Consider the following 12234-nt stretch of genomic DNA (forward strand, 5'->3'; position numbering starts at 1 on the left):
TTGTTAGAAGTTATCATTTTTATCTTGTCCTAACATCTGATTTTTAAATTCTGCTTACTACCTATGTATTTATTATTAAAAAATTATTTTTCTTGCCCTCTTTTTGATTTATTTAGTTTTCCCCATCTGGCATAATAGTTATGAACAAGGGATCTGGGATCCAACTGTCTGAGTCAGAATCTCAGCTATAGTATCTTCTAATCTGGTCAAGTAATTTAACCTCTTTGTTTCTATTTCTTTTTCTAAAAATGGGGATAATAATGGCAGTCACTTCATAGTATTGCAAGGAGTTAATATACATAAAATGCTAGAATAGAGCCTGGCACAGAATGTGTTAGATGTGTTAGAATCTTCTTTAGAACTATGTTTCATTTTTAAAGGTGCTTACCCTAGAAATTTTAAACTGAATACGAAATGTAATGAAGTAATTTGCTAATATCTTTACCCCCTTTTTAACCATATGAAAACCCAAGAACACTTTAATTCTCTGTTTCCCACCTTTTGGCTTGTATGTTTTCTGGTCCAGCAGTTTAGTTCCATCTAATTGTTATTCTTTTTAATTCTCACAAAATAGAAATTTCATTCCTGTTTTGTATGTTAACAGTTAGTTTAGATTATCTACACATTTACTACAGTCTTTTTTTTTTATTATTTTGTCTTTTAAATGTTGAACTTCATATTTTTTCTTTTAAATTCATTGTTATGCTAACTAAAGTCAATATAATACAATAATTTAAAGAATCAAAACAAGACTGTTCCTAAACCAACAGTCTCTTGCCATCTTTCATGTCCCTCTCACTAGAGGAAAACTCTTTTAATTTTTTCGGTACATTCTTGTAGGGCAGGTCTAGTGTTGATGAATTCCCTTAGCTTTTGTTTGTCTGGGAAAGGTTTTATTTCTCCCTCACATTTGAAAGTTAGTTTTGCCAGACACAGAATTCTCGGCTCACAGTCTTCTTCCCTCAGCACTTTGAATATATCCCTCTTCTGGACTGTAGCATTTCTACTGAGAAATCCTTTGAGAGATATGTAAGGATTCAATCCATTGAATGTTACGTGTTTCTTTTCTCCCGCTACTTTCAGTATTCTTTGTCTTTGGTTTTTAATAATTGGATCATGATGTCCTCCTTGGATTGAATTTGACTGGTGACTTCTGAGCTTCCTATATCTGGATGCTGTCATCTTTCTCTGTACTTGGGATATTTTCAGTCGTTATTTCCTTAAATATGCTTTCTAGGTCTCTTCCTATTTCTTCTCCTTCAGCTGTGCCAGTTATGTAGAGGCTATTTTGCTTGAGGGACTCCCATATTTGCTGTATTTCTGTTTCATTTTTTCTTATTCTTTTTTCTTTTTGCTCCTCTGATGGGATAATTTCATGTGTTTTATCTTTGATCTCACTGATTCTTTCCTCTGTTTGATTAAGTCTGCCGTTGGAGCTTTCTGTTGAGTTTTTCAGTTCAGATAATGTATTCCTTATTTCTAGAATTTCCATTTGCTTTTTAAAATTGATTCTATTCCTTTGTAAAGTTTCTCACTATGCTCCTGAATTTTTTTCTAGATATCATTTAATTTTCTATATGTATTTTCTTGTGACTCCTTGAACATCCTCAAGGGAATTATTATGAATTCTCTGTCAGACATTTCATAATTGCAGTTTCTCTGTGTCCATTGCTTGTGCTTTGTTTATTTACTTTGGTAGTGACATATCTCTCTATTCTTTCTCAATCTTTGTGTCTTTGTATTGATGCCTGGGCATTTGAAGAGACTGCTACCTATTCTAGGTTTTGTAGGTGGTTATCAGAGCTTTGTCGCTGGTCTGTGTGTATTATTATTATTATTATTTTCCTGCTCTGTGGTGGATTATTAGCTACCACTCCCACTTAGACTCTGCACAAAAACTAATGTGCTGCTGTGTGGTTAGTTCCCAAGTTCAGGGAAGTTCTTGTGGGGACCCAACCTTGAGCTCTGTGCTTGAGCTAAGTTGCTGCTTTGGGGCTGATTCCCTGGGGAAGGCTTTTTGTGCAGATCAATCACTTCCGGGTCTGGGCTATGTGGAAATTCAGGCCCAGGACTGAGTCTTTCCTGCAGATTGCATCCCCTGCAGTTCTAATGTCCTGACCAATTTCCACTAAGACCAGCTGCCCTCACTGTACCCAGTGTTCCCCTGGTGGGCCAGACTTTCCCCTGCAACTGCTTCCTGTGGGGCAGGACATGTATGCAACCCTCATGGTAACTCACCGGCCTCTGGGTGGCTCCTTTCTCCATTCAGCTGTGGTTGCTTGCTGCTATGCAGGCCCAGGAGAATCCTGCCAGTGATATTTATGACCTGAGGTCTGGTATGGTACATTCTGAAGCCCTCCTCTCCCCTGCAGACTCCAAGCAGGATAATGTGAAGGGTGCAGCTGAGGCTTTTACCAGTTTTGATCTGTATGCAGTAGCCACTCTCTGTCCCCTACCAGCATGGCTCAGAAGCAAACAGGTTGGCTCGGAACTGGCCAGGGCTTAGAATGATAGGTGTCATCCCTACACCCTCTCACCACGGACTCTCATGCCTTCATGAACTCTGTGGGTCTCTCCTCCTCTTCCCCAAGCTGCAGCTGTCCCCGGTTGGCAGTCTTTGCTTTTTAGTAGTTGTGAATTGGTTACTTGTGGTGAATAATTATGCTAGGAAATGTCTTTTCCACCACCTTGATTGAACCTGCCCTCTGAGTTCACTCTTCTGGCATTGACTTCTATATTTTAAACAATATGCTCATATTACTAGTTTTCCATTGCAGGTATTATCTCTTGACTTCTCACTGCCGAAAGATGAGGATTTACTCTTTTGTTAACTTCCTATTCCTCCACTCTCACTATGCCTATGCAAAATTTTAATATCATAACCCTTCCCAAATAATCATACTGTAATTGTACTTAGATCACTAGTCAGCATTCACCTTATTGCAAATATTAAAAATTTATTTACACCTGAACTATGCAGTGTACTATCATTATCTTTCTTTTCCAAGCCAACATTTTCCCCTAGAGTTACTAGCTGACTTTGATTTTTTCATTTTATTTTCTGTGTATTTACTGCTAATTAAATATACTTCTTATTTGTGTAAACTTCCTCTCATTCAAACATACTAGATAGTCCTTAATGATGTATCGTTTCATGTGATTATCATTACCAGTAATTAGGAAAATGCAAGTCAAAACCTCAATAGGATACTACCTCATGCCTAATATGATGGCTACTATATATATATATATATATATATATATATATATATATATATAGCTAAAAACATATAATATGGTAGTTACTATGTATACATATATATAAAAACACATATATATAAAAAACAAAAAAAAAAAAACCCAGAAAATAATAAGTGTTGGCAAGGATGTGGAGAAATAGGAATACTTGTGCTCTGTTGGGAATGTAAAATGGTGTCACCACTGTGGAAAATGTTATGGAGGTTCCTTAAAAAATTATAAGTAGAATTACCATATAATCCAGCAATTCTGCTTCTGGGTGTATACCTGAAAGAACTAAAAGCAGAGTCTTGAGGAGATATTTATACAGCATTATTCACAATAACCTGAAAGTAACCCATGGGTCCACTGATGGATGAATGGATAAACAAAATGTGGTATATTCATATAATGGAATATTATTCAGCCTGAAAAATTCTCACATATGCTACAGCATGAATGAAACTTGACAACATTATGCTAAATAAAAAAATCCAGTTACAAAAAGACAAACACTGAATGAGCGTACTTCAAAAAGTTCATGGAAAGATTTATATTATTTTTCAATTTTATTTTTCCACAAACTTTTTGAAGTATCCTCATATAATTCCACTTGCATAAAGTACCTACAGTAGGTATTCATAAAGACAGAAAATAGAATGATGGTTGCCAGGGTCTGGGGGAAGGAGGAATGAGGAGTCATTATTTAACTGTTAAAAAGTTTCAGTTTTTAACATAAAAAGAGTTCTGAAAATGGACTGTGTTGATGGTTGCATAACAATATAATGTTACAGAACTATACAGTTAAAGGTGGTTAAGATAGTAAATTTTATCTTCTGTGTATTGCCACAATTAGAAAAATATTCTGATCAGTAAAGATGATCACTGAAATGTTTACAGATTAAATGAGTGAGCTTGCGTGGGGTATAGATGTAACAAGATTAGCAAAATGCTGAAAAATGCAGAAGCTGAGCAATGAGTACATGTGGCTTTACTGTACTAGTATACTTTTGTGTGTGTCAAAAGTGCCATAATAAATTTTTTAAAGTAAAAATATGTAATAATTTTATGTGTCAACTTAACTGGGCTACATGATGCCCAGATAGCTGGTAAAAAATTATTTCCAGGTGTGTCTTTGAGGGTGTTTCTGGAAGAGATTAGCACTTGAATTGGTAGACTGAGTAAAGAAAACCACTCTCACCAATGTGGACTGGCATCTTCCAATCTGTTGAAGGCCCTAACAGAACAAAAAGGTGAGGATGGGCAAATTTTCTCTGTTTGAGCTGTGACATCCATTTTCTCCTGCCTCAGACATTCATGCTCCTGGTTCACAGCCCTTCAGTCTCAGACTGAATTACACCGCCAGCTTACCCACTTTTCTGGTTCTTCGGATTGCAGATGACATATTGTGGGACTTCTTGGCCTCCATAATTGCATGAGCCAATTCCTATAATAAACAAACAAACAAACAAATAAATAAATATTACATTGGTTTTGTTTCTCTGAAGAACCCTGTCTAATGCAACAAGATTCTATTTGTGTAATCTTGAAAAAAATACTTCTGACAGCCTGTTACATGCTCAAATGGACTGTTTACTTCCTGTCTGCTGCATAGCTAGCATCCTGGAAGTTTCTCTTCGCCATTATCCTGGTGTATTACTTTGCCAGGGTTACCATAACAAAATATCATGGACTGGGTGGGTTAAATGACAGACTTTTTTTTTCCTCACAGTTCTGTAGAAATTAAGCCTAAGATCAAGGTATCAGCAGAGCTGGTTTCTCCTGAGGCTCCTCTCCTTAACTCACAGGTGGCCACCTTCTTGCTGGGGCCTCACATGGCCTTTTCTCTGTGCACATACATCTCTGATATCTTTCTCTCTCTTCTGAAAAGGACATCCGTCATAGTGGAGTAGGGCTTCACCCTTATGACCTCATTTAACCATAATTATCTCTTTAAAGCCTTTATCCCCAAATACAGTTACATGGGGTCAGGGCTTCAACCTATGAATTTTGAGGTCCATAATACCCAGAGATTTCTTTTTTAAATTTCCTCTGCTGGATTTTTCATTTCCAGATCCTATATCTTTATCTTTCTTGGTTTACATCATTATTTTCATGAAATGTATCCTCCAGTAACATCCCAAAAGAGGAAAATTTTTGAGAGCTGTTTCTGTAAGTACCTTTTTCTGTTCTCACACTTAATGTCTTGAGGGCTAGATTATGGTTACAAATATTAAGAAGTAGTTTCACCCTTTCACCCAAATTTGAGTCAAGCTAATTTCTTTGTTCTATCTTTCTGTGGGTGGGGTTTGTCTCTTGCTTATTCTTGCACAGGATATGGAGTCCCTATATTGCCAGCTTAATGTGAGCTTCTCATTTATGCTTCCTTTCCATCTTTGGGGAGCCTTATGCTTTGTCTACTTTTCACCCCTCTCCCACAAGGCCACGAAAATGGAAGCTCAGATCATCTGGACTTGGCAGATGCTCCCAGAACAAAAGCCTGCTTTACTGCTCACTCATGCCTCTGAATTACCTTTCTCATTTTGTTTTTGGGTTACTTAACTTCCTGCCAGATTAGTGATGCATTTAAAAATATATATTTTTAAATATTTTACCTAGCAATTATAGCTGTTTGGAGGATGGCTCAGAGTATGTGGTCCACCTGGAAATGGTAGTCTTATTCATCAAAAAGAATAAAATGAACAGTGTACTTTTAGAATGTGTGCATAATTGTAACTGGAGAAAATTCCTAACAAGCAAATGAACTATTAATATTCATTCAGCAAGATTTATGTTAAAGTACTAGTTAGTACTTCAACATATTTATATAACATATAAGTATGTTTATGGTAAAATACTGGTTAGTACTTTAACATAAATACAATTTAAATCAACTACAGGATTTAAATCAAATTTTAGTTATAACTGTTAATTTTCAATTAAAAGCTTAGTTTCACATAGAAACAATGTTGTGTAAATATGATTTGTCTAGCCAGGATACATAAGGAATGAGCTACTCACATAAGTACATTTTCCTGCTAACTGACATTTATCTCTTTAAATTGTCAAAAATTTTTAAGTCACATTAGATGGATTGTTTTTCAAAATATATAAATTCTATTTTGCATTTCTTAGCTTTCATCAATTGAGCAACATGGGCATCAGTTGACTTTTTCTTCATCTCTCAGAGTCAATATTACTAAGAGCAGCATGTTCCAGCAGAAGGACTTGAACTTCCAAGATCTGAATATGAATCCTGGCACTCAATAGTGTAATCATAGATGAGCTACTTATGAGTGATGTGCTGAAGGCAGCTTGTGTTGGCTCATGAAAGCCTATTAAGTTTTCAGCAATTTTGTGAGCTGATTCTTAAGCACAGGCATCGTCAAAGATTAAACTTATAAACTTATAAGTAAATAATTTATATCAAAAACAAAGTTAATAAATACTCAAAATCATAACTTCCTAACTAACTATTTTACTAAGTCTTACTACTATCTATGCCCTGGAGGTTATTTAGATTTCTTGTATCTGTATAGGAGAAATACTATGTAGTGGTGTGCTACTGTTCATCTTTTCCCAACTTTGCCTTCAGTGATATCACACTGATTGGTTGAAATTGGCCATGGTAGGGGTATTTACACCACAGGAACTGGCAAGTGCTATATGTCAGTATTTGATTTATTATTGTATTAATCTATTTCTGTTGCTTATAATAAAATATCTGGAACTGGGTAATTTATAGAGAAAATGAAATCTGTTGCTCACTATTTTAGAGGCTGGGAAGTCCAAAGTCCATGGAACACATGTGGAGAGGGTCTTCTTTGGTGGTGGCTTTACAGCAATGTGGGCATCTCACATGGCACAAAATGGCAGAACAGAGAGAGACCAACCTCTCATGTGCTCTTCTTTTGAAGCCCTCAGAAATACACCCCTGACCACCATTTTTAATCCATTCACTACTGCATGGTCCTCCAATCTAATCACCTCTTCATGGCCCCACCTCTCAATTACCATAATAGGATTTCCCACCCTCAACATTTACAGTGGAGATTTAACCTGAATGAGGTTGGGGGGCATCCAATCTACAACAATTATTTTGTTGGTTGTCTAGACCTAAAAAAGTGATGGGAAATGTTAATAATCCACATTAGACTTAAAGGTATGTCATGGCTGTAGCTATTACACTGTGAGTAGCACCAAAAATTAAGGAAATATTCCTCAAGTGTTTGAAAACTGTTACACTATTCAGCAAAGAAGCAGCTCATGCTACTGATGAACAAGTGAAATTCTGGCACATCTTTGTTGTTTTCCTTTCATTCTGCTTTTTAATTTAAGTAAAAACATCAACCAACTCTCATGTGAGCACTACACATGTTTGTGAGTTTGTAACTGTAGGTTGGCTATCGACAAGAAGAAGAGTTCAGCAAAAATCAGAAAGAACATTCTGTGAGAATCAGTTGCCCATACGGAATTTACAGTAAAGAGCAATGCATATTTCTTATTATTTTTAAATTGTGTATTGCACATTCTTTACATCAGAAAAATTGATAGTAAGCATATATATATAAGTCTGTATACTTTTTTACATATTGCCAGTTAAATATTTACCAGTACCACAGTGCTTAAGCTCTCTGAGATTAAGCTTCTTCATTTTTTAAATCAATTATTCAAAACTATGAGCACCATACTTGAAAAAATTGTTTTTGTGTTTGTATCTATTTCATTCTAAGATTGAATATCAGTATTCTTTTACTGCCATTCCTTAAAACCCCATGTACAGACATGACTTGAGAGCCATTGGAATGTATAAAACCATTTGACTCTATAATTGCATGGCTCCAGAGTAAAATACATTTTAATATTCATGACTTCTTTACATAGATATTTAGTATCCTACCTTGATATTGACAGTTAGTTTTGCTTTTGTCATAGTGCTTCCTTTTTGCAGCCTCTCATCTCCTCATGGTCCCTTCCCATAAGTTCTTTTTTTTTAAAGATGACCAGTAAGGGGAATCTTAACCCTTGGCTTGGTGTTGTCAGCACCACGCTCAACCAGTGAGCCAACCGGCCATCCCTATATAGGATCCGAACCCGGGGCCTTGGTGTTATCAGCACCTTACTCTCCTGAGTGAGCCACGGGCCGGCCCTTCCCCATAACTTCTTATTGCCCATGTTGTCCTTTTGTTGGACTGGAGACTATACCTAATCCTTTCAGAACTATGCACAAAATACGAGGAATGAAACATAAGAAGTTCAATTGAAGGCCCCTTCTACCTCTCACTGATTCTATTTCTTCATCTTTCTCCTCAAAGGTAACCACGGGCCTGACTCTATTGTTCCCAGGTATATTGCTATACTTTGACCTCACATGTGTATGTTCAGAAAATATATGGATTATTTTACATATTTTTTAAAATGCTGTATAAGTTCTTTTATTTTAAAATTAAGAGACTTTATATTTTAGACCTTGTTATGGGTTAAATGTGTCCCCCAAAAGTTCATGTATTGGAAATTTGATCCCCATTTCAACAGTGTTAAGAGGGTGGGAAATCAGACTATGGTAGTAGGGAATGAAAGGTGGGGCCTTTAAGATGTGATTTGATAGTGACAACTGTGCCCTTGTGAGTGGATTAATCCAGTCATAGATCAATGGGTTGTTATGATTGAGGGAAGAGTGGTGGCTTTATAAGGAGAGCACATGAAAGAGCTCATCCTGTCCTCACCATGTGGTTGCCTGAATCACCACAGGACTCTGTACAGAGCACCCACCAAGAAGACCCTCACCAAATGTGCCCCCTGGACCATGGACTTCCCAACCTCCAAAACTGTAAAAATAATTTACCCAGTTTTAGGTATTCTGTTATAAGAAACAGAAAATGGATGACTACAAACCAGTGTTAGGTTTACAGAAAAAATGAGCAGAAAGAGACTTCCTCTGATTCTAGCCCACGATTGGATAAACACCCTTCCCTGTTTTTGTACAGGCAAGGCCTTTACATTGCTCTTTTGCAATGGCCTATTAGCTAAGCTCCCCGAGGACATGTGGCACAACATAGTCCACCCTGATATCCTTTGTGCTTAGCATAATGGCTGACACATAACATTTGTTGAATTAATGGAGGTATGAATGAATGAATTTCAGATAACAGTATCATGTCAACAATGGCAGAACCTAGTGCCCTACAAACAAAAATGGACTGGATCATCACAGGCACCACTGTCAGAGAACAGGAGAATAAGGTTTAAGTGTGGAGGTCCACGCACAGGGTCCCCAGACTCCATCACACGCAGGACAAGGTGTGTCGATCATGGCCAGGGGGAATGTTCACAACGAGGAGATGTTTTCAACTCAGACATTCATAAGCTGGAGCCTGCCTCTGTTTACCAGCTGGGAGATTTTCAGATAATGAACCATGAAATCCTGCTATGCAGCAGCACTATGCAATAATTTTTCATTTGCCACCAGTCAGCTTCAGGGATCAAGGACAGCTAAACACATAACCCACTCATGCATGTTATTTTAAAGGCGTATTTTAAAGTTATAAATATGGTACATTGAGTTAATGAGGTATGTTCTTTTGGTGACAAATATTTACATTCCACATATGCCTCTTGATGTCAAGAGTGTAACCGTTTCATTTTCTTCTTTTTCTCAGGAGGCTGGGATGCAGATGGAAAAGGCCCTTCTGTCTGGGACACATTCACCCATCAGGGAGGAGAGAGAGTTTTCAAAAACCAGACTGGCGATGTAGCTTGTGGCAGCTACACTCTGTGGGAGGAAGATTTGAAATGTATCAAACAGCTTGGATTGACTCATTACCGCTTCTCTCTTTCCTGGTCACGTCTGTTACCTGATGGGACGACAGGTTTCATCAACCAGAAAGGCAAGTGTTTCTTAAAAATAGAAGGTTGCAGCTTTAATTCAAGGTTATTGCTGCAGTCTGGCATAATTAATCCACTATGCTATTCTGCAGCATAGCTTTGAAATTGCAAGTTTTTAGAGTGATTATAGGATAAAATTTTTTGAGATGGGTTTGCATTAGCTTTCTCAGTAATATTTTGGTTTTCCTTGACTGCCAACATCTTTGTTGGGGAGAGGAGGGAAAGTGGCAGGAGGGAGGTTGAAGTAAGTGCTTTATTTATGTAAGATGTTACCTGACTATTAACCAGAAGGTGAATTTCTAAAAGTTGTATTCAACTATTTTCAGTTGTGTGCCCCGGTGATGAGTTATGAAAAGTTAGAAAGAACTTGAGATGACTTTGAACATTTCAATTGGGGCTGAATTAATGGAGCTGATTAACTAGCCTAGGGATTAGCACCAAGGCCCTTGGAATCCACTTACTTGAGATTAAATGCCATTTATATCACTTAGCTATCTGTATAAGCATCATTTAGGCTCACAGTGCCTCAGTTTCCCCACAAGTAGAAAGAAGTGCTATAATAATTCCTACTTCAGAGAGTTGTTGGAAGGTTAAATGAAATGATCTTTGTAAAGTACTTAACTCAGTAGCTGACATATCATAAGCATTCAGTAAATACTAGCTATTATTCCTATCTTGCCTTGTGATTAAAAGGACCACTCACTGCCCTTTTGAAGGCCTGTTATTTATAAGACATTTTCCCTAATCCTCCCACTCAGTAAGAAAGGTATAATGATCATATTTTAAAGAAGTGAATGTCCAAATAGACATATTTGGTAAACAGTAGATCTGGCATTTAAATTTAAGGCCCGATTAGCTCTTTCCACATAACAGGGTTAGAATGACCTAAATGATAAATCTGACCTGCTGCCTGTTTTTGTAAATAAAGTTTTATTGGGACAAAGCCATGCCCATTCATTGCATATCATCTATGGTTGCTTTCTCACTATAATTAAAGAATTGGGTAGTAGTTGTGGTAGAGACCACATGGCCTGCAAAGCCTAAAATATTTACTATCTGGTTTTATACAGGAAAAGTTTGCCAAACCCTGTACTACAACATACGGCTTCTTAATATAGATTATTATTACTTTGTCTTGGAAAAGATTTCATGATACTCATAGGCACAGGAGTAGGAGGAGGCAAATGGGGTGCCTCGGGTGTAAAATTTAAGGAGGGTCTCTGAAATGCAGCACAGGCACGTGCATGACCTGAGAGTCAGGCACCTGCTTGCCTCACCACACTTGCCACCTCAAGAAGCTTCGTTGATACAAAGGGGTTCTTTTCAAGTAAATTATCTGATTTCCTACATAGAACAAACTGTGATAAAAAAATCCTAGGTGGGCTTGTGTACTTGCAATGCTCATTTTATGTAAGTTGGAATAATCTCCGCCCTGTGAAATGGAATTGCAACTCATGGACTCACATGTAGCATTGAACTTCATGTAGCCTCCCTCGAATAGGGACAATGTGAGATTAGCAGGCCCATTGCTTGAGTCTAAAGACATTAGCCCATAACTAATTACTCTTGGTTGAATGTCTACTTTCCTGACATCACTGGCCAGTTTTATTTTTTGACTTAGAACAGGAAGTAATTTGTTGTTCAGTTTAAAAGTGAACTCATAATTTTCCACTTTCCTCATCCAACATCTACACTCTCCCTTCTCTCTGGCACTATCATGCCCCAAGGTCTAAAAACTGAAAGTAATCCTTGAATCCTCTCTTTGCTTCCTACATCTAACTGGCTGACAAATATGGTACATTCTACTTATGCCTTTTTAACCCTTGATGGGTCTACCTACTTTACGTCTCTCTCTGTCCTTCTCTCCCTCCTAAAAATGCCACCACCACTATTTTTCTAAAGCTTGGACCAAATCATAGGCTTGGATTATCTTATCCTGCTAAAAACAAAGCAAGATTTAAAAAAAAAAAAGGAAAATTTAGTCCTCCCAAGCCTAGACAAACAGTCTACACTCCTTCATGTATTATTCTATTTGACTTAATCTTAATCTACTTCTGAAGCTGGTAGGCTGAAATTCCCCCATACACATGACCCATGCAGTTTCTCCATTCA

The 12234-nt window shown here is 37.3% G+C and overlaps 1 protein-coding gene across 1 annotated transcript in view; it reads left to right on the forward strand.

Moving 5' to 3' along the window:
* The window catches only part of LOC134386585 (cytosolic beta-glucosidase), a 119272-nt gene that overhangs the window by 33456 nt on the left and 73582 nt on the right, over nt 1–12234 (forward strand). Inside the window, exon 2 of the mRNA XM_063108792.1 lies at nt 9897–10124. Coding sequence (XP_062964862.1) covers nt 9897–10124 — 228 coding nt within the window. The remainder of the gene's footprint in view (nt 1–9896; nt 10125–12234) is intronic.

The sequence above is a fragment of the Cynocephalus volans genome, chromosome 9 (genome assembly GCF_027409185.1).
Source record: "Cynocephalus volans isolate mCynVol1 chromosome 9, mCynVol1.pri, whole genome shotgun sequence".
NCBI classification, from domain to species: domain Eukaryota; kingdom Metazoa; phylum Chordata; class Mammalia; order Dermoptera; family Cynocephalidae; genus Cynocephalus; species Cynocephalus volans.